This window comes from Aulonocara sp. 'chitande type north' Nkhata Bay, linkage group LG22, assembly GCF_057382095.1.
Source record: "Aulonocara sp. 'chitande type north' Nkhata Bay isolate Kocher_YH1m ecotype deep benthic linkage group LG22, A_spYH_male_GT1.1, whole genome shotgun sequence".
NCBI classification, from domain to species: domain Eukaryota; kingdom Metazoa; phylum Chordata; class Actinopteri; order Cichliformes; family Cichlidae; genus Aulonocara; species Aulonocara sp. 'chitande type north' Nkhata Bay.
The window spans coordinates 5,142,361-5,168,950 of NC_141364.1; the positions used below are offsets into that span (position 1 = coordinate 5,142,361).

General features: G+C 42.8%; 2 protein-coding genes across 5 annotated transcripts; one reads left to right on the plus strand and one right to left on the minus strand.

The window, feature by feature from the left end:
- Positions 1 to 430: 430 nt before the first annotated feature.
- On the plus strand, positions 431 to 10,733 carry styk1a (ATY kinase 1a). Its single transcript, XM_086280518.1, has 10 exons — positions 431 to 560; positions 2,582 to 2,640; positions 4,924 to 5,181; positions 5,289 to 5,525; positions 5,706 to 5,887; positions 6,552 to 6,632; positions 7,103 to 7,311; positions 7,507 to 7,547; positions 8,084 to 8,180; positions 8,866 to 10,733. The coding sequence occupies exons 2-10, from the start codon at positions 2,583 to 2,585 to the stop codon at positions 9,059 to 9,061; spliced, it is 1,359 nt and encodes a 452-aa protein (XP_086136644.1). The 5' UTR covers positions 431 to 560; position 2,582; the 3' UTR covers positions 9,062 to 10,733.
- Positions 10,583 to 25,915, minus strand: LOC147303303 (polyhomeotic-like protein 1). 4 transcript variants are annotated; one of them, XM_086280512.1, is made up of 15 exons: positions 25,521 to 25,915; positions 23,472 to 23,596; positions 21,916 to 22,035; positions 21,429 to 21,500; positions 21,194 to 21,322; positions 20,950 to 21,114; positions 20,751 to 20,832; positions 19,487 to 20,463; positions 19,144 to 19,279; positions 18,847 to 19,055; positions 18,675 to 18,765; positions 17,751 to 17,838; positions 15,139 to 15,364; positions 13,416 to 13,626; positions 10,583 to 12,765 (listed from the first exon to the last, which is right to left on the minus strand). In XM_086280512.1, exons 1-15 carry the CDS (start codon positions 25,714 to 25,716, stop codon positions 12,614 to 12,616), a joined length of 2,979 nt encoding a protein of 992 aa, XP_086136638.1. In that variant the 5' UTR covers positions 25,717 to 25,915; the 3' UTR covers positions 10,583 to 12,613. The 4 variants fall into 4 exon arrangements, with proteins under 4 accessions (XP_086136638.1, XP_086136639.1, XP_086136637.1 ...); XM_086280513.1 differs by having other exon boundaries at positions 21,922 to 22,035; positions 23,472 to 23,599; positions 25,521 to 25,914; XM_086280511.1 differs by having other exon boundaries at positions 23,472 to 23,599; positions 25,521 to 25,913.
- Between the last annotated feature and the right edge of the window lie 675 nt (positions 25,916 to 26,590).

Below are 26,590 nucleotides of genomic sequence, written 5' to 3' on the forward strand. Positions count from 1 at the left end.
TTTCTCTTTCCTTTTAAACTGAAGACTGAACAAGAAGTTTCACATCACTGTAAATTTAGTACACCGGCTACGTGTTCTGATGCCTTAATTTTGTGCACTAGCATTTGCACATATGTGTGTGTGTGTCTTAAATTTTTCCTGTTTGTTCTCACTGTGCATGTGTGTATAGAGAGATGGCAGAGCCTTTTGTTGTGCGTGCAGGCGTGTTTTGGTTTTGTCATAGTGTGTAACTATGACAGAACAATGCAGACAAACTGGTTTAGTGACACTGACACAAGTTACAGAGACTGTGCGTGCACGCATATGTGTGCATGCATGTTCTGCCTTTTAAAAATGCTTACCACATACCAGTGTGTCTCTGTAAGGGTGTGTGCGTGCATGTGTCACAGCAGCAGTCAGTCAGTAATAAGCTCTGATGGATGAGGATGACATTTCATTTACAGAACCTGAACAAGCACACGTACCTTTAGATCAGTCGCAGTTGATGGTTTTGATCCCATTGCTTCACCACGGCAGCCTGTGGTGCTGAAACTGCTGTTTGAATGACTGAAAAGAAAAAGGTAGGCACGCGTGTTATTTTTAACAAACATTATTTGACTTAGAAGACTTTAAAGGAAACTTCTCAAACAATCCTCTCCATTCAGAAATACATTCAATATGGTGACATGAAGTACTGGTTTATATTAACAAGTCATACTGTACAACTCATTTGAGATGTTAATAACTTCATACATATCACGATTGAGTGCCGCACTATGAGTGGGAGTTTCCCCCCACAGAGGGACAAAAGGACCCCCTGATGATCCTCTAATCGCCTGAGCCAAGGTGTGAAAGGAGGTTTAAATCTGGGACTCTCGGCCATTTGACCCTAGAACTGAAGAAGCTTCTCGGATGAGAGGTGAAACGTCTTCAAGCAACTTAAAGAAGTCCAGACACTTTTCTTTGCAAGCTCCTTTGACTATTTTTGTGCTTCTTCGAAAGAAAACAAAGTAACTATCAGATGATTTGTATGGCGCAGTCTTCTCTGACAGCTTAAGACTCATGAACAAAGCTTTTCTGGTTACCAAGTGATGCCACGGACCCCCCAACCACACATTGGAAACTATTGATCCAATAGTTTGCAGATAGAAACCAAACCAGAAACAAAACTGCAGCGTTAAGTTAAGGTCAGCAATCTAAAAACAGTCTCAGCAGTGTTCAAAAGTCTGTTTTATGGCACTACTGAGAAAACCATGAGACTAATTTCATAAATTTATATAACAACAACCATAATTACAGACAACTGTTGAACTTTTAAGCAATTTAAGATAAGCTGATTTTTGTTCATCTGCTACAAACAGGATTATTCAAACTTGTTGAACGAGGTTGTTTTTGGAATAACCTGTTTTAAGCATCTGCAGAAAAAAGTCTTTGTTTCCAATATCGTGACCTGAGTGACTTTAATCCCCGAGAAGAAAAAGGTTGTAGAAGTGTGTGTCTGAATCCCCCATTTATGACCCAATAGCACTGTAATCGTACTGGGAATGAACAGCCATCACATGCAAATACGCGCAGTCAAACGTGCATGGGAGACATTTGCAGAGACATATGCTGCAAATGTTTTCATTCAGATCTCCCATTTCCTCTTTAGTGTTGTGCTTTACATCAGTATTTGTTTTCCCATTTTTTCCTTCACTGTCAAGTTTTAAAACACGTTTTAAAACCCATTTTTATTCTTTGGCTTTTGGCCTCAGCGGGACACGGTTTCTTGTAATTAAATGAATTATTAACTAATTAGTTATTTTACTTTTTTCCTTTATTTAGTTTTTATTTGTACCTTAAATAATTTCATTATTTAGTTCCAATGGACAGCACTTTGCATCAGTTGTGGTTTCTTTTAAAGTGCTTTATAAATAAAGATGACGATGATGATTTTCCTTGTACAGAGCCACCTTCAGATGAATAATATTTGAAAAACTCTGGTTTTAATAAAAATGTTCAGCGTGGCTGTGGCTACAATGTAGCTGCCATCACCAGTGTGTGAATGTGTGTGTGAATGGGTGGATGACTTGTTGTGTAAAGCACTTTGGGGTCCTTAGGGACTAGTAAAGCACTATACAAGTACAGGCCATTTACCATTTCAAATTAAAGACGTTTTTTATATCACCTGTGTGATTGAATTAGTTGAACCGGCTGCTGTACGTCACGAGGCTTTTATGGGTTTCGGGTCACTGCTAGTTGATGGCTATAATGACATCTGCTCTCTCCATTATCGTTGTAACCAATAGCTGGTCAGCACCACACGTTCACCAAGCACACCCTGGTATATTTGCTCTGTTAGTCCAGATTAAAAGGTCACTGCTAATATTTGTTATGTGAATCTAGATGGAATAAAAGGCCAAAGTCAATATTGAATTGATTTGCTAACGTTGATCACTAACAGTCTGTATGTCTGTGGGTGTGTGTCCTGCTGGACTGAACTTCACTGTTCATACAGTCACTAGCTGAGTGACTGTGTAAGCTGTGAGGATTTCAGGTTGCTGCTGAGCAGGGATATCTAGCTCATAGTAACGTTGATCTGTGTTCTGCTTTCCCTCTCCAGCATGTCATCATCCAGCTCTACAAACGTTACTGTGTGTGCATCGAACGACACCCTGTGCAGTAAGTGCTCTAATCCTACTTATTCCTTTCCTTTGCTTCCTCCTTGAACAATCTCTCCCACCTGGACCTTTCAGTTCTTCTCTCGGGCGATCACATAGACGCTTCTATTAAGCTTATGTGACCTTACAAATTATTCTACTCCAGACATCTTGTTTATTATGAACTTTTGACTATAATGACACCAACTTAACAGCTTATCTTGTACTTGATTGAGTTGAAACCTGAAACTCAGTATCTAAGAAACCCAAAAAAAAAAAAAAAAAAAAAAAAAAAAAAGCAGCTTTATTGCTGACAGGCAGAACATAGGAAATACAGAACTCAACTAAACTGGGACTCAATAAACTAACACTCGTAGGGAGACACAGGGAATCCACACAGCAATGAGGGAGAACGCGACACAGAACCGAGGAAGACGCAGACATAAATACACAGAGGGTTAACGAGGGAAGTGGGAGCACACGGGGAACACAGGTGACACTGATAATCATAACAAGACACGGCAGGAGTGAACACCACACTGGTGGGAGACGGGCAAAGTAAAACAGGAAGTACAGAGGTTCAGACAGGAGGAGAGAGAGCACGGGGAAAACACAGACATAACGGACTGGGGAAACATGGAACAACCACAAAGGGAGACGAGGGCTCATAAATACACAGAGGGGCGCACAGGGGGTGAGAGTCACAAAGGAAAAGCACTCAGGGAACAACACAACAGGGCAACTCAGGAAACAGAGCCTAAACAGGGAACAAAATACAAACATACAGAAAAAAAAAAAAGAAAAAAAAAAAAAAATGAAAATGACAGGAAATGATTTATGGTACTCTGTAAGGCTCTCACCACACCTAAGAATGTAATAGAGACTATATGTACCAGTAGTTTTACATTCCAGTTTGCTCTTTCTAACAACGTGGGTTAAAGGTTAAAGCAGGTGGAAAAAGCAGGTAGAGCTTAAACAGTGAAAACATCAGTGGAAGGCTGAGCCCCCAAATCTAATACATGAATGCCAAACAACATAAAAAAAAAAGGGCAGGGCTTTTGAAAGCTCTGCAGATCTATTGTAGTACAAGAAAAAACAAACAAGGCTTAAGCTCAAGATTTCAACATCAACTGTGATGGATTAATGATTACTACAGTTAACGATCACTGTATTGATGTTATATGTGAGTTAAAAAGGAAGGGAGTGGAGCCAGAGCTAAAATTAAAGATCTGATGCAATCAACTAGCTCAATAACGAGTTGAATTTCTCACAGCTATCAAAAATAATTAGTTCATTAGCTCCAATCAAAATGCATGGACTCAAAGAATGCATGCTCTTTGAACTTTCCAGATGCCAGAGTGACTCATTCCAGTTAGTCGAAACCAGTTTTACTATCTAACCACAGCCCGATGGGACAGTATAGCAGGAGACTTGCCTTTTACACTTCACTTGCCATCTATGGTGTATCAATACCAATATAGCAGGATGATGTCATCGAGGTGAACAATCGCCACACTCTGATTGTGAAAATTGTATTACTTTAGTTCAGCTGACCCTGGCTCCTCCACTGTTAGGTTTTCATATCTGCTAGATCAGTGACAATTAGTCCTGGTTGTGCTCTGGAGGTCTGCTGAACAACAACTTAAAGCAGGTGGAGAATTGATTCACAAGATTCTACACCAGACTCACCGAGGCTGCAGACTAGAACCATGACTGCTGCTGCCAGCAGCAAATTCATAAAAAGGTTTATTTTTATCATACTGGGAATGAACAGGTATTGTGGGAAAGGTCCTGCCTTTCCCACAATACCTGCTTGACCCCACTAAAGAATCCAGATCTGTGGGAAACTGTGCTGGTTATCAGCCAGTTAGGCCAGCAATAGAAAGCAAAGCCAAAACACAACAATCACATTACTCTATGCCTGCATGCCCTGAAATAATGTAACCTCGTTATCATATCAGGGATAAATGAAGCGCCCAAGCTTTGTTTTCCACTTCCCAAGCTTCTATCTTTAAAATAGACAGATCGATGGTGAAAGCCGCTTCGTCAAATTACAGTCTTGTTTAGCTGAATACCAACATTTCACGTAGGCGTAAATGGAAAATGATGCACTGTCTAGGTAGACTTTTCTATCAGCAGGAGGTGTAACAGCCAACATACTTAACCTGTTAACATGCCCTGCGCTTAACAGCAAAAATAAACCTGCACACCCTCTTCTACAGTGCAACGAGGAAACTGCAAGTCTAATAAACAAGTGCATATCTGACCTGAAATTTACACATGAACTCCTGTGTTTCCCTCTAAGCGATAAAAGAATATCAGGTGGAAGTTATTATCGTCCCCGCGCTGCTGCTCTTCGGCACCCTGGTCACCTTAGTGCCCCTGTTTATACTGAGGTATTGTTGTGATCGTAATCGGACACGGGTCAGAACGGCCCAGCACTACCACAGCTCATCACACAGACAGACAGAGAGGCATCACCAGCAACAGCATAGCACCAACCACCACCACAGTCATCGCACCAAGCACCAACATCACAGATCTCATCTGCAGGGCATTGATGGTGAGCCAGCATGCAGAAGTCTCTTTGTGCACATTTAATCAATATTTTAACTTTTTTCATCTTTACATGCACATCTGCTTAATGTCCACTGTTCTTTCCTTAAACAGCGCCCCCTGGCATCAACCCACTGGAACATGAAGAGCTGCCAATGTCTGTTACACAAGTGCGGCAGAATGTCAGGCCAACGATGGCTGTAGCACCACAGAGGTCCACAGAAAGGCATCATGAAGCCTTCAGCCAGGTTGCTGCACTGCCGCAGACTTTCTCCATCCACCCTAATGACACAGTCAACTTCTACAGAGCACGCACGGACAACAAGAACGTCGTGCTGAGGGTGCTGAAAGGTAAACTGAGCTGCTTGAACCAAGTTTTGGTTTTGCAAAGTATACCTGCAAAATGGCTTACAAACAAGTGTTTTCCGTTTTTTGTGTCCAAAATGCTTTTCAAAGTCAAAAATGATCAATTATTGACAGTAACTGGAAATGTTAAGTCTAACTCTGTTATCAAATATTTATTTTTCCCAGAAACAGCCACCAGCAGTGAGAAACAGAAGTTTTTGGGGTTTGCTTCCTTTGTGTCTGGATTGGGGCCGCATCCCTTCATACCTGTGCTGCTCGGCGTTATGTCAGCGCAGTCGCCTTTAGTCATGGTGGTGGAAGAGCTACAGCAGAGAGACCTGCTGGGCTTCCTGTGGAGATGCAGACAGGTAGTGCAACCTATTAGTTATTCATGACGCTGAGCATGCTCTGGGAGTAAAGTTTACAGTGCAGTAACAAGAATTGCCACAGTGCATGCAAAGTAAAAGGATCAATAACACAATTAAATATAAAACAATAACATAGTATTTAGTTCCAAATTATAATGTAATGGTTTCTCAAGTTTAAAATTGCTAATTGAGCAACAAAACAAGAAAAATAAATTAAGTCACAGTTTAATGGTAAAATACATCATTCAACCCAAGAGTTTGGCTGAAAACCTTTTGAGGTTAAACATAAAAAACACTATACCAACTAAACATAGTAAACGGGATAAATACAATATTAATCACATATTATATAGAAGGATAATGTTTAGCTTATGAACTCTAAACTTAATGGTGACTGAAGTAATTACAGCCATCTGCCTGTGAGGGGCAGTATAGTGCAACGTAAGCTGTTTCTGAAAAGATTTGAATAACCTGACAGTTACAGTCTGTCCTCGTCTAGTGGTGTACGGTTTAGGATAGGAGCTAATTATGAACATCCATAAAGAGAGAGGAAAGATCTCAGAGCTTTCAAAGTGAATACTCACTAAGACTGATTGTTTATAGTAACATGTCTACTTTCTGAATGTAACGAGTCTGACACATTTACACCTTTCTCCCACTGAAGGATAACTCAGGTTTACAGCCTTCGTGTGACATGACAGAGAAGAGGATCTTCACCATGGCAGCACAAGTGGCCTCTGCTCTGGTTGGTTAAACAGCTGTCTGCCCTTCCAACAGTCTGCTTCACGATCTTTGAGCAAACTGCTTCCCAAGAAAACTTTATTTGTAAAGCACTTTAAAAACAGCAACTACAACTGTGGATTCAGTGAAAGCATAAATACAGTATAAATTATTACACACAGTGCAAAACAAATATATCTGAGATGCATTCATAAGAACAAGAAAACACATATTTTAGAAATGTGCCAAAAACCTGTTCAAACTAAAAACATTACATAGAAATCACATTTTTACACCCAAATTTGAGCCGGGACACTGGACTTCACTGAGAAATCAGAAGTTAACCAAGCAAACATTCAGCCCCTAAGCGCTGGATGTTAATGTTGTGAAGTCTGGCTTATGGTTTTATTTCTTTTATTTATGTATTTGTAGTAATGGACATCTCCTAAAGGCCCTCGTGCTCACTAACTCTGAAATTGTCTGAACATCTTCTAGGACTACCTGCACAGTCAGAACTGTATCCATGGCAACGTGGGAGCCCGCAGCATTCTGGTTGGTGGAGACATGACAGCTAAGCTGTGGGGGTTCGGCCCGGCCCACCGCAGGAGAACCCAGGGCAGTTCAACGGGAGAAGATACAGTGACTAAGAAGTGGCAGGCGCCTGAAGTGCTGGCCATGAGACCCATCACTAAGAGCAGCGACGTGTGAGTGTCCTCTGTGAGAATAAAAGATCCCCGTCAATGGACAGAGTTGTCAAAGACTGATTCATGTCCCAGTCCATCCCTGGATGCTAGAAGTCCAAACTATTGCACTAACAGCACATTTCGCTGTGTTTACACTCAGTAAGGTAAAAGGAAGAGCAAGAAAACTGACATGCCATTCTTGAACCTTTCTAACAGATGGTCCTTTGGCATCCTCATCTATGAAATGGTCACATTAGGTAAGTATCCTTCTTTCTTTTTTTTAAAGAAAAAAGAAAATTAAAGGGTGATGAAATTCCCCATTAGTTCTGTGACATGTAAGGATTTTATAGTCTCTCCTTTTACTGGAGTTTTGGGTGGAGAGAAATTTTCTAAATCTGATATACAAGTGTGTTTCTCATAATTCAATACTGGTGTTATGCTAAAAAGTGATTTCCCATATTTAGACTTCTATAAATGACTTTCTGGCCTATAATGTATGAAACATATGTCAGTGTATCCCCCATGAATGATATCAAGTCACCTTAAAACACAGACAACATTCCTGTAGGGGCCAAAAAGGACTGGAAAACAGTCCTTTTTGCAAAAACAGTTATTTTAAGAATAGATAAATGTATTAAACTCAATTTATTTATAATTCCTGTTCACTAAAGTCTCTTGATCAATACACACATTAAAAAACCCAAACAATGGAAATCACTTTTTTTGGCACAACACTGGCTGACATGGTCAGTGAGTGTGCTCTGTGACAAGATTGTATACTCCAACCTTTCAGGTGACCCACCATTTGCTCAGGTCCCGTCGTCTGAACTTCTGCAGCATCTCCAAAGAGGGAGTCACCTCAAACGACCGGACACCTGCTCCAACTCACTGTAAGAGCAACAGCAGACCAGCAGTTTGCATCACTCACTAATCATCAGCTTATACAAAGATGTCCAACCTTTAGCCCGTGACTGTTTAGGAGACGTTTCTGAGCTTTGTTTCCCCCCATGTGGGTTGAAAAAAATAATCCAAAAGAATCCAGTCTTTTCGTTCAGGTGTGCCTACACTGGGCTGCCTCCACCTACTCTTACACCATCAACCAGCAAATTAATTTATTTTTTATTAAAACTACTTTCAGTGCATCTTCTTTTACAGTCTCACACGTCTGAACAGTCAGCGTTTGGGTCTGCTTGGTAAACTTTGGCTGTATACTAATAATCAGAAGCAGAACCTGAATGTTTTAGCCATGTATCATTCACACATTTACTACAATATTTGCACATTTTGCATCATTGTAGCCTTTTAACAATTTTTTTGACGTTTTCTATGGTCATTGAATCTATTTCCATTTAGTTTAAACATTTCAGTTAATCTTTAGGGATAATTTATCCCTACAGACACGATACTTTTACCTGCTTCTTCCAGTTTTACTAGCTTTTGGTCACACTTCTTTCCATTCTTGTTACCTATTTTCCGACGTCTCAGTGGAAATATTATTGTTAGCTATTAGTTTTTCATACCAGTATTCATATGCATACGGTTTCACAGTTGTTTTCTGTTTTCACGCTGGTGTAGGTACTCCATTATCAGGTCATGCTGCCACTTCAAGGCCAAGAGCCGGCTCTCCACGTCGGAGCTGATTAGAATGCTGAAAGCCGGGGAGAGCTCAGCCAATGGGCGGACAGCTCTCAGAGTGACTGAGCCATTCATATTCGAGAAATACTTGAGTGAGGCGGGGTTTGCAGAGGCGTACAACTATGCTGTGCTCTGATTGGCTGGTTGTTATCAGAGGTGGTGGCACGCCGATTTTCATGAAGGACCGAGGACTGGTGCAAGAACTCTCGCAGAAACGTGCACATTATAATTGTTGTTTATAACGTTTTTGTATTTGGTAGTATTGTAGGAAAACGTGCATGGCACAAACACTTTATATTTTAAAGAATAATATATTCAGTGTAAAAAATACATTTACTCTGTCAAAATTATTGTCAAGAGATATAAAAATCTTTTTTTTTTTTAATGTAATGCATGCTTTAATTTTATCGATGAGGCCAGCTCCTACTTGATCTCTAGATGGCATCACTACAGGTCAGGGGTTTAAAGGATGCAAAAAGACTAGCACAAAACTGCCACTGATATAGGAGGCATGTGTGACCAGCACAAGAAAGAGAAGAAAGAAAGAAAGAAAGAAAGAGGTGTACATAAAGTTATTGTTTCTTTATTTAAGTCATCCACCTGGAAACTGGAGCTGGGTGCATGTGCTCCTGATTGAGAGGTGTGCTAACACAGGCAGCTGTGGCCAGTCTCACCTCTGCTAACTGGAGTCGGTGCCGTGGACCTCACAACTGTTTTTGTACTGTGGATGTGCCCACAATCTTTATTTATTTTAATTGAATTATCTGAATTATAACGTATTTTCAACTGCTATCGGGAAGAAGCACCTTATAGATTCAAACCAGTTGTATTTCAGGTGTTCTATATAATAAAATAAAATATCAGAACCTAAAAATATGTGTTTTTGCACATAAGCCTGTTAGGTTAGGATCATGAGCTGTAAGGTTTATCAACACAACTTGTTAAAGCCAAACTACTGTATGGTCCAAACATGGTCTCTACCGACTCCGAAACAGCAACACGGCTGAAGCCAAAACTAACCACGGAGCCTCTAAAATGGATGTAGCTACTGTGATCGTATGACATCATGACTACATTCATTTTTCATTTACAGTCTATAGTTTATCACAGTGGTCTCCAACCTTTTTTGCGCCACGGACCGGTTTATGCCCGACAATATTTTCATGGACCGGCCTTTAAGGTGTCACGGATAAATACAACAAAATAAAACTAGTACCGGTACCGAAAAAAAAAATAATTTATTCATAACACATGTGAAAAGACCCAGGAAAACCGAGTAAACGATAAAAACGATAACAAAATAACGCTGAAAACCAATAAAAACCCTGAAAACCAGACATTTCACACCTGAGCCTCAACTCTCGCGGCCCGGTACCAAACGACTCACGGACCGGTACCGGTCCGAGGACCGGGGGTTGGGGACCGCTGGTTTAATCACATCTGGGACAACAAACCTGAAGGGACTTTCTTTAAAACAGCACAACACCTCAGCCTGAACTCAAGCCGGGGGAGAGGAGTTAAAAACAAAAACATTAAAGTTTCAATGATGCAAACTGCCCACTGATGATCTGCACTTGTTACACTTGGAAAGCAACAGTGCAAACCGAAACCATTACTCAGGCTAACAAACAACAAAAACAAGCATCACAGCTTTAAAACAGTTTGATTATTTATTTGCATGATAGTATTAATTACCTCTTCTTGTGAAAACCAGCCCCTCTAGATTTTGCAGATTTTGGAAATTATTGCAAGCAAAGACATTTGATTCCAAGTGGCTTCCTTATTTGTATGTATACAGATTTATATATAAAAGAACGTTTTTTTGCTGAATTCACTGTTCTTCTGTGAGAAAAGTGCTACTTTTTGGGATGTTGAAGACTAAACGAACAACGCTGCAATGGTCTGATTTTGGACAAATGTTGTACAGGTAATCACAGCTGCATTTGTGGCTCACCTCACTTGAAATGAGGCGAAATTCAGGGTTTTTTTTTTGGCGTTTAGAATGAAGATTTAAAGACTCCAAAATTCTGGGGAAAGTGAAATATAAGCAAACATCATCAAGATTATTACCCTTTAAAAAAAAAAAAAAGAAAGAAAAACAAAAACAAAGTACTGGAATAGCCACAGTCACTAACAATAAAGCCAAAGATAGCTAGCTAGCTAGAAAGGTAAATACTCTTGGTAGTTACACGCTATGTGACAAAGCTATGAGGAAGACAGCAAGTTGATCCTTGATCAAAGTAGCTACTATTCAGTCACGCTTTTTGGGAAAAGCAACACATTTCATTGCTTAATCGAGAGTTGTAAAAAAGTAAGCGCAGATATAAAACAAGGAATGATATGAAAGCAGTAAAAACCGACAATCCTCATCTAAACCTATCGTTGTAGAGACTAGTGAGAAAGGCCACGAGGTTCACAGAGAGAGAACATGAGAAAAGTCCTACAGTAAAAAGCTTCAAACAAGGCAGTCCAGCAAACAAATGTGCATTTAAATAGAAAGGCAAACTTTACACTTATTACAGTATAGCTTCAAGGTTCACTCATTCACACAGTCATTCATTCATTCAGGCGTGATGTCTTATTTCTCCCACATCCATCGTAGGTCCACGTGTGGCCAGCAACTTCTCTTGTTCACGAATGCAACTTAAAGACACTTTAAAATGAACATCTTATTGTCAGAACTCCTCTCTGACAGCATCTCTCCACAAAACCAAACCGGTGAACTTGCCTTGTAAGTGCACTCATGCAGACCAGGAGCAGCTGGTGGTACCATTTGAGTAATCTCACAAACTGCTGACAGGTGAATAATCACAGAGTTGACGTGAACTTCTCTGGTAAAAAGCTTAAAAACAGTGAAAAGCATTCAGCAGTAGAGCTGATGTTCTCTGGATATAAAACAATACGGTAAAGATGTGAGAAAAAGTTATGCAACGTCCGTATTTTTACTTGAAGTATGAAATGCTCTTTGAACCTTGAGGGATTAGGGTTTCATTTGGACTCTGGTGTTTCTGCACCCAGTACCCTGTACTCTCACAGTACCCTGTAGCGCAAAGAATAGGCTGCCTTCAAAATAAAAGTGCCATTGTATACTCTTCTCAAATAATTAGAATGCTGGAAGTACGCAATGAAATTCATGTCTTTGAAGGAATGCTGAACTACATAAGAAAAAGATTTGTGACTTCACTTTACAAAGGAAGTGCTATAGAAGTGCTTCCAAAGGTCTTCCTTCCAAATTCCTGTGCAAAACAAAGCACAGCTGTTTTCTTCTGTGTGTATCTTCAGTCTTTTAAAGGAAGTTTAACGAAACGAAAATAAATCACAGCCTCGGTCTACGGTCAGAAAAAATAACGAGCAAGTACTTCAGGTTCAACGAGTCTCGTTTGCAATTAAAATACATTCAAAACCTTCATTTACATTGATTTTGAGCAGAATTTGGTGGAACGTGTACCTTCATCGAAATAAAATCGCACATTTGAAGGATTTTTACAACTTGTGCGAGAATCTGATGTGAAACAGGATGAGATTCCACTTCTGCAGTCCCAGAGTCTTTGCCGTGTTTGGGAAATGAACTGTACTTCAAACATTCACCTGCAGGACTCTCGAGCTCCATATCTGACCCGCGGGCTGGTGGTGGATGCCCGGGGGGGCTTCACTTTTAAACTTTGCGGATTTGTGGTAAAAACACCGGTCAGTCTCTTAGGCTGTTGATGTGAGCGCAGATCTTGAGGGCAGGGCCAAGCTTGATGTTCATGGTGGACATGAGATGCTCCTCCTTCAGCAGCAGCAGCGCCTGTCCATCAATTTCCTGCGACAGGAACTGGGAGGCGAGATCCTCGCACCCTGAGAGGACGACGGATAAAAGCACAGGTGGACAAAAATGCAAAGGTTGAAAATTATGGTACATTAACATTAATGCACACAGTCGTTCATGCATTAGCTCCAAATGCAAACATTTACATAACAAATAAAAGCATCAAGTTCGAGGTGGAAACAGCTGAACTCCAGATTAATGTGTCACATTAATATGAAACTGGTCTGTTATTTTAACTGTACAGTATTAACAATGTTGATAAGCATGAAACTGCAAATTAAAAGAAGAACTGATCAAAACATCAATTACTGCACTTGAATATAAAAGCAGAGCAACACAAGATAAACATCAGCAGTAGCCAGAAACCAGCTAATTCAGGAGCACTGCCATTCATTTTCCTCTTTACCCCCACTTCCATCATCTATCAGTTCAGGAGTTCACAGATTCCACAGAGGGAGAGACGCTGGAAGGGCTTTAAAAATACTGGTGGCCACCATGCTACCCCTCTGCCTCCTAGCACACACCTCTATGGTGCCAATTCCAACATCCTGCATCCCCTTGCCCTCGAGTTAACTCATTCAGAAGATAACTCGACCTCTGACCTTGACCGTGAAGTCGAGCCTTTTATCTTTATGTGAATCAGTGCTGCATTATAAGATCAAAAATCAGATCTTCTAACCTTGCAGTGAGGAAATAAACTGTGACACTTCCTCCACGCTCCACTGGGAGGGGCTAGCAGGCAGGCAGGTGGGCGGTGGTGAGCTCTCTGCTGGGAGCGGAGGAGGCGGCTGGTGGCAGGACGCTGAGGAGGCCGGCGAGAGAGACATGGGGTCATCTTCATCCTCCTCTACGCTGGACTCCTCATCTGAATGGCTCGACTCGGACCGGCACTACAAGCGGAGGAAGAAAAAAAAAGCAGCAGCGTTCACTAGTGTCCCCGGTCTGCTTGCAAAAACATGAACATAGGCTACAAGGACAAAACCCCGTCTGCATATTTAAAGATTAGAGCTGCACAGACGGGGATTGTTACAGTTTATAAAAAAGGAGCACAAACCTCGAGATACCCGAGCACCGTCACAGAGAAGCAAGTAATGACTTCAAAAGGCTCATCATGCATACAAGTGAAAAATGCACATTCAGATGGATTCAGGTCTATTTTTGCTGTTACATGAAGTTTGTGTTCAGGAGTCTCATACATTTGGTTTGGGGCCAGTTTGTAACAATGGAGGAGAAATTTAAAGGGGCTCTTTTATGCTTATTTACTCTGCATTTCTATTCTTTACTCGGCATAATTCAGTGTATTTGTGTTAATCTGGGCTTCTGGCCGTGGTTTCTAAGCTCGCAGCCAGAGTGGTGTGAAATGACCACACTGGGGATGTCTCCTCTGAAACAGAGCTTCAGCAGTCTGAAGCCTGAGCTTTGACTAATGGATTATTTGTATGTACACTGACATCATTATTAGAAAGAGATCGCCCTCCTCGCACAATTATATTTGTGTGCTCCTCCATCCGTGTTGATGTCCCTGAGCACAAAGCCAGATCTGTATGTGGTTTAATGTGGTTACAAGTGAAGTTATTTTACAAAAAACACTTCCCAGGAAGCTGAAAGCTGCGGTAGAAGCAGATCATTTTGAACATGATCGCAGTTATTGATGACTGGGTGTAAAGTTCTAGCATCCAAATATGTTTAAAACTACTTAAAGTTGCATTTCTGCCAATAGGATGATAGAAAAGTAATAAATTGACTGAAAAAGGTGTAAAAAAATATTATATGTGTTTTGCAGAGTTAAACATACAAACATTAAAAATATTTGGAGCCAAATATTTTGCACATATCAACACTTACAGGCTTTATTAAGAGGCCACTAAAGTTTAAAAACCCTTTTGCTAAAGTTTGAAATCCATCAGACAAATCTGAGCCCACCATCTCGTCTGCTGGTTCGTCTTCTTTCGGCTGCTCTCAGATCATCAGCCTCTTTCTTACCAGCTTCTGTCACACCAACGCTCTGCATGTCCTCCTTCGCTACATCCATGAATCTTCTCTGTGGTCTCCTGCTTTTCCTCCTGCCTGGCAGCTCTATATTCAACACCCTCTGCCCAAAATATCCACTAACCCTCCTCTGCACACGTCCAAACCACATCAGCCTTGGCTCTCCAACTGCATCTCCAAACTGCTCAACCTGAGCCGTCCCTCTGATGCACTCGTTTCTAAACAAATGCAATGCCTCTTTTGCTCTCCACACAGACCGCTTACCTGCATGTGAGCAAAGGCTATTTAAATGTGATCAAAGCAGGAAAGGCTCCAGTACAACTACACAGATCAGTTATCAGCTGGGATCGGACTTCTAATTTTTGACCTGCACCAATAATTTTCCTTGTAGGGACTGTATAATCCTGCCTCACCTTGGCAGGTACGGGCCTCCCTGCTATCTTGGCACTGGCTATTTCTGAGCTGGTCCTGCGGGGAACCCTCCTCCTGGCGATTCCTCCCTCGTCGTCCGAGTTGGAGAGGTGTCCGCGGCTCTGATCCCGATCCGAAGAGTGATCTTGAGCTTGACGCTGGCCGTGACCCTGCCGCACGCCGAAGTGCTGCCTGAAGCTGACGTTGTACCTGGGGAACCAATACATACTGTATCGTAGACAAAGAGTGACATATACGGTACTGAAGCCAAGACGAGCAACACAGTTTTTGTCTCTTTGCACCGTACGCGGTATATAAGCTATACACGTGTAGTGGGCAAAGGGACAAATACAAAGCAGAAGCAGAAAATGTCAAATCATAAGCTGACAACATACTGTAACAAACAATGCAGACAGCGCATTGTTTTCTACTGAAACATGTCACATAATAAATACAGTGTACATTTTAATACGGAGCACATTCAGAGGAGAAACAAAGCGTCCTCCACTGTACTGCGAGGTTACATGCTGCATGTGAAAGTGGATGAAGTGAGGCTATCACAATATGTAGACACAGAAAAAAAAACATGAGAACAGAAAAACACAAGCTGTGAGATTTACAGCTGGAGCCACCTGAGAATTCACACTAAAGTCCCGTTTTAGACAACATTTAGTGGGTCACATCTTTAGTAACACTGGCTTTTGATATCGATTCATTATATATCAGTGTTTCCCCACACACACACACACACACACACACTAGTCTTTGGCAGCTCTGGGATTTAAAGTCATTTTGTGTCCTTTTTTTTTTTTTTTAAAAATGGCTTTTAGCCATTGGCTGGCATGTTCTCCCCAAGCTTGCATGGGTTCCCTCTGAGTACTTTGGCTTCCTCCCACAGTCCAAAGACACATACGCTATGTTGTTGTTGTTGTGACTGTAAAATGACCCCTAGGTGTCCCTCTGTTAGCCCTACAACAGCCTGGTGACCAGTCCACGGTGTACGCAGCCTTTTGTCTCATGACAGCTGGGATAGGCCATGGCTGACACCATCTTTCATCCAACAGAACAGAAAACTGACAAGAGTACAGCCTCCTCACTCTTACTTTGAAAGCTCACTTGATGCTAAACAGGTGGCATAGCCCATCCTGTTTCAGATGGGTAACCCTTCTGTTTGTTATATATTTATATATATGTATACATTAGGGGTGCAACGATACTCCTATCGATATTGAACCGTTCGATACAGTGCTTTCGGTTCGGTACGCATATGTATCGAACAATACAATTTAAAAAATTTTTATCAACTTTTCTTCTGACGATGCCGTCTGTGTGGAGCACTCAGTGCGTTCAACTACTCCGCCTAGGCTGCACTGTGGAGCGCAGATCCACTGAGCGCAGCGCAAGCTAGCAAGACAGAAGCTAAGCTTGTTGCAAAATGCCAACTGCCTCAACGACTGAACCTCCCCCACCCTCATTCAGATCTGGCGTTTGGAACTATTTTGGTTTTCATGTGACGTATGACCCTGAAGGTAAGCGCGTCATGGACTAAAGTAAAACAGTATGTCGGATGTGCCATGCAATGCTCAATTACATGGGTGGGAACTAGTGTGTTAGCGCAGTTAGCTCGTTAACGTGTTGGCCGTCTAGCCCCACGCACGGGGCGATCCGCGGTAGCTCGTTAACGGAGATTTGCCGTGTTGTGGCGCTAACGTCATATCAGACTAACGCTGACAGTACTAGTGGGAACACAACGAATATGACTGCACATTTACTCCGACATCATCCTAGTGCAAAGACAAGTGGAAGCAGACAAAAACAACAAGCACGCATGCTACAAACTTTACCCGAGTCATTTAGAAAGCCGTTAGCACAGGATTCTCCTTATGATATGTTTAATATGCTGCTGAGAATATAGCCCAGAAGAAGCGTATAGTATAGCTTTTATTTTGAAAGAGCAATTTCTCTGTAATAAACTCTCTTTTCCAAAGATGAGTGATTTCTCCATCAGATAGATTTATTATTTTATCCCTTTGTTGTTTCAGCAACATTAAATTTAAAAACTGTACTTTTGAGTTAAAATATACATTTATAATTTTAATAAATGACAAATTAAAAAGGCATGAACATTTTTTTGTATCGAAAAAATATCAAACCGTGACACAAAAGTATCGAACCGAACCGTGAATTTTGTGTATCGTTGCACCCCTAATATATACATCTATATATGCGCGCAGTCGATTCTACTAAAGCAGTCAGCCTTCAGCTGCAGTTCTAGATGTAGATGGGAAAGCAGACGTTATTATATAAAGGATTTATTTTCCATTTATTTAAGAAGGCACACACATGCACTGCATGGCACAATTACAGTGCAGTTATGTGGGAAACACTGTATATAACTAAGAACTAAAAGCCTCAAAGAGGATTGAGGTTTTGAGCTTTATGCAGTTTTGTTTGACTTCAAGATATCCAAATCTTACTGCACAGCATCTATGACAAACTGCACTGTAACTAGAAACAGACGTTCATCACTCGCACTGTGAAATAAGCTGAAGTGGCTGCAGCTGTTTGCAGTACAGTGATTTATTCTGTATATGTTTCATGCATTTTGAAGTACCTCTTGGCACAAGACATGGAGCAGAACCTTTTGGTGCCTCGGAACTGGCTGGCAGGAGCAAAGTTTTTACAGTATTCACACTTCAGCACTGAGGAGAGAGTTTAGAGACAGAACAAAGCAGATGGTGAATAATACACAAACGCAAACGTGGTATTATATACTCCAACGGGTTATGAGTCCCGGTCCACACACAGAAAATCAGACTGCGATGATATTTTCTTGTGATATCGCGCTGCCTGCGGTTTAGACTCAGAGGTGGGAAATTCCCAGCTTGAAAGTTATAATTAAAGTCTTTATGCTTTCCTGCAGCCCAGCTCAAACAAACACGGCAAACAAGGGTCATCTTGTTACACAACATTAAATCCCATAAGCCATGTCCATGTTATAATGTTAAAGGGACAGATCACCAAAAAATCAAAACAAAAAAACAATTCATATTGTTCATATTTTCCCTCCAATTCTCTACATTCATAATGCTCAAAAATTTTTTATGCGTTTCAGTTTTGAAGATATCAGCTGTACCAAGGTCTGCCTTTAATATACATTACTGTAATCTACTGTCCAGTATGGCAGTCACCGTGTACAGTATAAAGAAAAAACTGCAGCAAATCATGACTGTGTGACTTAAAAGAAGAAAATGAGAATCTAGCTAGAAAACTGGGCACACCAAGTAAATAACTAAAAATCTAGAGGATAATAAAACGCTAACGGCCAAAGAACAACAACAATAAAACATGTACTATGGCTAATGCACAGAGACTTCAGCAATGCAGAAATCACATTTTGATTTTCAAGATTTTAAGAGCCGTTTCTCATGCAGAGGCAACTTTATCCCAGAAACCTTACAGTAGATATTTATGATTCTGATTTCAGCCCTTAAACGTGTCTTTAAAGCAGCACTGCTTTAAGCAGTCTGGCTGTTACCTGTTGCTGTGGTAACAGTCTCCGACGGGTTAGTGTCTGGACTGTCGTTAGTCAAATCTTCACCAGCCGAGTCCTTGACTGGACCGCAGACCTGTCAAACACAAATTCAGTTTAAGAGTCAGCGACCGACAAAAACAAAACAAAAAACAAACTACAAATCCCATGTACTCACAGGGAAAGGCTCCGCCCCCTCCTGGATCACAAAGCCCTCTATGAGGTGTGTAAGAACCTGCGGTTTAACCACAGCTTGAGGTGGAGGAGCTCTCTCACCCTGACCACAAGTCCCACGGGACACCAGCAGCACTGGAGAAGGAGAGGATGCAGGAGGAGAAGGAGAGGATGCAGGAGGAGGAGGTGGAGGAGGAGGAGGAGCAGCAGAGCCTGGAGAGGTGAGAGGAAGATAAATACTGTTTTTCACCGAGTGTGTGTGTTGACAGTATTTTACAGGGATGTATTTCTATGTTATTACCTGCATCGACGGGATTGGCTGGGATGGCCGAGGCATGATCTCTGACTGGCTGGAGCCGTGGAGGGGAGGGGCCATGTTCGTCATTGGCTGAATTCGAGTCTGATTTTCTTTTCAGAGAGCCAGTCGTCTGTTTACTCTAAACAAAAAGTGCCAACAGATACAGACAGACACTGAGAGTGATTGTAGGATGTAATATTTACACAAGGAGCAGTTATGGCTGAGTAGCGTGTTTGTTTTAGTGCTAGAACCCAAAATCACCATCTGTGACATGTAGAAATGTGTGTGGGTTAGAAAAACATCAAGTCTGATTCATGAGAATCACTTAAATCCTGCTTCAGCTGACCTGTGGCGTCTGACCTCCTGATGAGTCTCCATTGGTGGTTACACCAGCTGATGCTGCTCTCTGCTCTTCGGTCACCAGGTGGAGAGAGAGGGAGGAGCGAGACAGCGAGGGGGGAGGAGATGAAATGGTGGAGGGCCAGCAAGAGGCAGGGCTTGAAGCCAGCTGTCTGTTCTGACTCTGTCCAGAGCTCTGATTGGCTTGTGGATGCACCTGAGACACCTGAGCCAAGGGGGGAGCCTCCTGGGGTGACTGAAGCGTCTTCAGCCCCACCCCTCGGCCGACGACTCCACCCTCCCTGGAAGCGATGGACGCCACCATGGTGAGCAGACTAGAGGAGCTGCTGAGGACGGCGGCACCATCCTGGCTGCAGCTGCCACGGGCCAGAGCGAGAGCCTGGGCATTTCCAAGTGTGCTCTGCCTGGCTCCCACTATCTGCACTGGGATGTGAGGCGTGTGGGGAGGCTGGCTGGAGCTGCTGGCAGGCGGCGGAGCAGGCAGGATGGGAGGGGGGTTCCTTGAAGGAAGCTGGAGGGGCAGGCGGAGCCCCTGTAAAGTTTTAGGTTGGATGGGGATGGGTCCGTTTCCGTGGCCTGATTTCTCAGCACCGAGTGAGGTTTTCTGTAGAGGCTGCACCACCAGAGTCTGAGCGTTGACCGCTGGTTTGATGGTTGCCGTGCCCACCGGGTACCCGTGGGGCTGAGATGTGGCGTTGGATGTCAAGACCAGAGTATGTGCTGCTGTGGGAGCTGTGGTTCCTGTGGTGAGGGTTCGAGTACCGTGGAGTAAGAGCTGGGAGAGAGGGATGGAAGACGACGAGGACGACGAGGCACCGGAAGAAGAGACGGGGTGAGCTTTGAGATTAGTAGGCTGGGGGTAGGTAGGGATTTTGATGTGGGATGGCTGGGGCTGAGGCTGGCTTGGTTTGGTGGGGGACTGAGGGGTAGACTGGTGAGAGGGCTGGACCAGCGAGTAGGCAGCTGGGAAAAATAAGAATGAAAATATATTAGTGTCTATTTAGTGATTCATCACATTTAAAACGGCAGTTCACCCCCAAATTAACGTAACGTTACATATAAAAGCATTTAAACCTGAATCACTGTCATGAATTTGCTTCAATATTATTATAACTAAAATGAGAAAGTCCAAATTAAGTGTACGCTTCTGAAATTTCTGCCAAATCCACCACAGGCTCCATCATCATACACAACCTTCAGAGCATTACAAAGCTCATTTATATGTTTAATTCCTCTTCTTTCTTTCCTACCCGAGTCACTTCTCTCTGGGGCTTCAGTCTTAACACCCACACCTTTAGGACCCGACAGACCTCGCATGGCTAGATTCTGTACCTGGAGATGGAGCACAGAGCAAATGTTTGGGTGAAAACACCCATCTGTCACTTTGTTGCTGAAGAACGAAAGAATGTGTCTTCAAGCCATGAGAACATTTTTATGTTAGCCACACACCTGGTCGTTATCAGATTGGCTGCTGGATGAGGAAGTCGGAGGCACTTCCTGCTGCTGTTGCTGAGCCTGTGGCTGCTGGGCAACAGTTGCCACAGCAGTAGTTGCAGTGCTGCCGGGCATGAAAATGAGCTGGGAGGGGATAGGCGTCCTAAGGGAGCGGTTCACCTGCAGGACAAAAAGACATTAAAGCCATTAAAATGCACAAAAGTGAGCTGCCGCACATAAACCATCTGATCAAACTCACTCTCAGGTACATCTGGCCCTGCCCTCCGGCTGTCCCACTAAGCAGCACTGATTGGCTGATTGTGGATGTTGCTGAGGCACCCATTGGACGGCTGCTGGTTGTAGACCCTGATCCAGATGTTACATTGACCTGAAGAACAGGAACGTGCATCTTTAAGATCCTTTGTGGCTCGAAGGAAAAAAAGCGGTACTGATTTTGTGGCATAAAGAGCTATCGTTTTTGTATGATTACGTACTGCGGTTGTGCTGGTAGTCTGAGAAGAGCTACTGCTGGAGGGGCTTGACTGACGACTGGCAGCCAGAGTGGCCTTAAAAAAACAAAGAAAGTAAAACGAAGAAAGGGAAGAGACAGAGAAAAAAAGCAGCTTAAGGTTTCAATAAACTCCAAACAAAATGAAAACTGAGATGTTTACAGAGGCTGTTGTGTGGTTGATGCAAAATATGCTCAGCTTTGTTTCTGGCCACAAAGCCTCCATGTTTTACAACCCACAGCTGTCCAGCATCGACTGTAGACGTGGCCTCCCCACCTTTTTCTTCTGGTTTTCATGGGAGTTAATTATTGCATGCAAGTAGGTGGCAATCTGTCTTATGCAACGCTGTTATAGCGTCATCATGTATCGTTTTATTTCTTACAATAGTTTTTCTTTGTGCTTTGCAAACAACACGTGCAGGATGTTTATAACTTCCTTTACTTGAAAGAAAGAAAGTGAAATTTGCACACACCTTTACCTGTTGCACAGCTGCCAGGTTCTGCAGCTGTGCTGCGTTGTTGATCTGCTGCTGCAGCATCAGCTGCTGGAAGTACTGAGCGGCATTGGGCTGCCTCTGTAACGCCTGCAGGGCCTGGAGGGAGGAGCAGACGGCCAAAAATGAAAACTGAAGGAGGGACAGCATTTTGGAGAAGGAGAAGAAAAAAAAAAAAGGGGGAGGGAGGAACGGAGCATGAAGGAAGTAAAGTGCTGTGAAAAGATGGGGATGGAAAACATGACGGCAAAGAGTCAGAAGAAGACATGAAAGAGTGAGGGATGGGAGAAATTTAGGATGGAAAAGGAAGTGCAGAGAAAATTGAGGGGATAGAGCAGACTGAGAGAAACGAGTGCAGAAGGAGCAGAGAGAGAGCGAAGCTGCAGAAACCTGCCAGCTGCCTGATGTATGAGGGGAGGCTCGTACAGTAATAAGTCGGGGGATGAAAGCGAGCGCGGCGGGCTGGATTAGTGTGTGCCGGGTGACAGAGACAGATGGCCGTGCAGGGTGACAAAAGCCTGAGAAAATAACACCCAGCCTCCATCACACCCAGCACGACTCGGTCTCTTTTCTTTACCCCCCCCGATTCAGTCAGTCTTCATCAGTTTCTGTCCATCGGCTAACACATAAATCAGAAATTATGAAGACAAATGAGCCACACACACTTTCTGCCCCTGCTTACACGCAAACAGTCCATGTTTACGCCGCAGCCAAAAACAAAATTTGGACACGAAAATGCAAAGTGATATCATCATTTTCTATTAATTTTTTATTACAATTTTGTTCACTGGCAGGATTATAAATGCTCCGCCTACATCACAGTGAAGGTTTTGCCACAGGGATCTATTTTACGTGTTTCACGACGCATCTGAAATGAGTTTTAAACTATGCAAAGAACCAAACGCTCCCACGAGTCACGTTTTTAAAGTCTAGACCTGAATCTAGACCTGTATACGTGCAATCTAATCCCCAGGCATGCAACCTACTTTTAGCCCAACAATAACAACTCGAAAGCAGAACAATGCACCATGCTGCCGGGCTATCACCCTCAAGGTATGGTTCAAGTGTGAGAACAGCGAGATATTAAAGATGGTAGGGGTCATTAAAAGCCACCCCATGAAGATTATGACCACTTCCTACTTGGGGAGGGGAGTTTTTGAGGATGAGCACTGGTTTCTAATCAGGGATGTCTCCCTTTTTTCACATTTACAAACAAAGAAACGCATTTCCTGTCGAACAAAACTTACATTTTTAAGCATTTTAAATATTTTTTACGCGATGCCTTTTCCCCCCTTTGTGCACAACAATCCTGGCACACTTGGATTATTACTGAGGCCCAAAACTGGAAATCCAGCTAACTAACATGTGTGTTAGTTTTTAACTGTTAAACTAAACTGCTCTTAATCTGAATTCTAAAGGCAGCTGTGAACCGAGCCTTTAAAAGCTTTTTCCATGAAGTGAGGACTCATTGTCAGAGTGTGAAAATCAATGTGGTCTGGTCCTGTAGCCACACAGGTATAAACACTCACACCTACCTGGACCGCCTGCCTTTCATACAGAGACATGGAATTCATGGGAGAGGGGCGGGAGCTGGTCCCAGACGGAGTGCTTCCATTGGTCGAGGCCCCCTGCTGGTTCTGCTCTCCGTCTGTCTCCATGGCTGCTGAGGAGACAGATGAGGCGTCCGTCAGTCAAACACAGGATGAAACAAACACCAGTTTCTCTCTCTGCGAGAGTCTGATGGATAGAGGAGGAAAAAAAACTCCACACCTGTCACGGTTCCTGACAAACAGCAGACCTCACAGAGTCGAGATGCTGTGAAACACTTTTTACAGCGTGGATGACTGATGTAGTTCTGCTGCTGGTTATTTTTAACACTTTCAACATTTTAAAATGTTTTCATTTTTTATGGCAGTAAATCACAACGACTGAGTGTCTCGCTGACAGCTGTTTTTTCCTATCGCCACCATGGAGACGGACACAATGCTCCACAGACCAGTTTACACCTTTAAAGGGCTTCCATCAAGCTTTTCCTTTTTTCTGTCACACACACACACGCATGCACGCACACTATAACGGATGGATTTAGTATGGACGTTCATATGAAAGATTACATTTACTGCCCTCATTACTTGAAACTTTGGTAAATTATATGCAGTTTTTTCCTGCTTGGATCTGTAGGATGTCCAAATAAGGGGACATCTCAGGTATACAGAAGCTCCACCGACCTCCTGTTCAAACCTTCTGCTTATGAGGGGCAGCCAATCAACAGAAAGTTGACCTAAGGGGCAGTCGATGAACTGAGTAGCTTCACCAAAGCCCAATATAAGACCGATCCACCACATTCTTGTTTTACATGCTGTGGACAAGCTGCAGATTCAATTTTAACCCCCTCACACTAACCACACACAACATGCATCCTGCAGACAGGAAGACTATGAAAGTACCTCTAAACTGCACAACTAAAATGATTAATGAAATCAGGTTGCATTTACAGATTTGCCAAATTAATGTAAGTCAGGCTGTCACAGGGATTGTGGTAAAAAAACAAAATCATCATAATAATAATATTCTTTACATATATGCAGAAAATGAGGGGAAAATTTGCAAAAAAAAAAAAAAAAGATATCTGTCAAATCATTTTGCAAATGCTTTAAACTCAAAATGCGAGAGCTGGAGGTGGAAAGGATTCTGCAACCATGCACAAAATTCAGTCATCTCTGATATTAAAGACGTGGATTTTTGACACAATATTGCCATCATCACCTTTATCATCAATGCATGGTTACTGTTACACACTAATCTGTGTGTAAGAAAAAGCAAATATTTGCTGTAACGTATGAACCTCAGAGTGAAGTGATAAAAGACAGAAGTCTGTGCATTTTCTTCTTATTTTTGACCATTTGATAAACAAAGGTGTATTTTATGCTTGTGTAAATTAAAGCTCTGCATTAGATTTTTTTCTTGTTCCGTTTTGCACGTCTGGACATGCAGGAAAAGGCCTGGAACGTGTGAGGGGATGAAGATGGCAGCTGTAAAGATATAATTAACTGTAACATGCAATTTAAAAATGCACATTCATTTCCTCTTTGCAGCAGTTTATCATTTTAATCAGGTTATCTGGTTTAGGTAGGAAGTCATTATAAAGCATCCATTTTCGGGGATTCACAGGAATAAAACGGGGAAACGTGCTTTAGTACAAAGGCTCCTGCATGAGAAACATTTCCAAAAGCATCGCTCACACAGCCTTTCTGCATCTACTTCACCACCTTACAGGACTTGTTCAGACCAGGTGTTCACAATCTTTTTTTTTTTTTTGCAGTTTCCTTTATCACTGCTCCTCCTCCTCCAACCATCCTGTCCCAGCACCTACAGTCTGCCTCCGTCTCCAGCCTCCACCAGCTCAAAAACAGCCACCTGAGCAGCTCACACAGCGCTAACGTTAGCTAGCCATCCTCCATGTTTCAGACCAGTTAACACTGGATCCACCGGAGGCTACTCCTCCTAGCCTCCCGCTAGCCCCCCCCCCGCCGCCTCCACCGCTGCTGTCTGGCTCGTTAACGCGGCTCTCGCTCCGACCTTACCGTCACCGCTCCGGGTTCGTCCGGCTCCTCCTGCACCGGCTGCCCGCTGCAGAGCGACACCGAGCGATGCAACGATCCGCCGGGCTTCTTGTCTGCGTTGTGCCCGGTGCTGCTGCTCTTTTCGCCCGTCTTCTTCTTCTTCTCTGTGCAGGACGCTCGAAGCGGCAGCAGCAGCACTGATTTTACTGTTCTGCATAAATTTGCAGCTGATGTGTGGAAACGCCTCCTTCTTTTTTCTGCTCGGCCCTTTCCGGCGCTGCACGATGACGGAGCAGGACGGGGACAGGGGCTCACTTTACCCCCAAAGGCTTCGGGATCAACATGCTTAGCATTATCTCAAACTTCATGTTTTACTGGACACCAGAGTAGTTTTGCATTTTTCACAACTTGACATGATACTTGTTCATCCTGCACCTATATTCATCTGACACAAGGTGGTTCAGCTTCCTCCCCCTCCCTTCCTTCTGATTGGCTGACACTTAACAACAGAAGGTTTGAACGGCAGGTGGGTGGAGCTTCTTTTCCTGAGATGACCATTTTAGGGATTTCTTGTCTTTATAACTTCATACTAATAAAAAAAAAGGTATACCTGTCTGAAGTCAAGTGTTTAGAGCAATGTGAAGGAATTGTGGACACACGGATCTCATTATTTTTAACTTTGGCCATGTTTAATATGAATGTCCACCAATGGAACAGGAGATATAAGGTATGATATATAAATATATATAAGGAGAAACTGAAAAAAGATTCACCTGGGTACCTGCAGTCATTCTATACCAGCGTATTCTAGAGTCAAATGTGAGACCATCTGCCCAACAGCTTCAGCCTGAGCGACACTGTGTCGTGCAACAGGCCAATGATCCCAAGCACAGCAGCAAATCTGAATGACTGAAAAAGACGAATCATGTGGTCCAATCAATGGCCAGACTGCAATCTAACTTGAGCTGAAATGCTGTGTCAGGACCTCAGGAGAGCTGTGAATAAATAAATGTCCACACACCTCAATGAACTGAAGCAGCGTTGTAAAGAAGGCTTTGCTGAAATTCCTCCTCAGCCATGACTGATAAAGA

Bases quoted from the DNA above. Each gene is read 5' to 3' on its own strand.
- styk1a (XM_086280518.1), top strand. From the start codon at position 2,583: ATGTCATCATCCAGCTCTACAAACGTTACTGTGTGTGCATCGAACGAC. The intron at 6,633-7,102 runs GTTGGTTAAACA...AACATCTTCTAG, and splicing joins CACAAGTGGCCTCTGCTCTG to GACTACCTGCACAGTCAGAA. The intron at 7,312-7,506 runs GTGAGTGTCCTC...CCTTTCTAACAG, and splicing joins ATCACTAAGAGCAGCGACGT to ATGGTCCTTTGGCATCCTCA.
- LOC147303303 (XM_086280511.1), bottom strand. From the start codon at position 25,716: ATGCAGAACAGTAAAATCAGTGCTGCTGCTGCCGCTTCGAGCGTCCTG. The intron at 20,464-20,750 runs GTAGGAAAGAAA...TATTTTTCCCAG, and splicing joins CCCAGAGAGAAGTGACTCGG to CTGCCTACTCGCTGGTCCAG. The intron at 18,766-18,846 runs GTGAGTACATGG...TGTGTTTGACAG, and splicing joins AGGGGGCGGAGCCTTTCCCT to GTCTGCGGTCCAGTCAAGGA.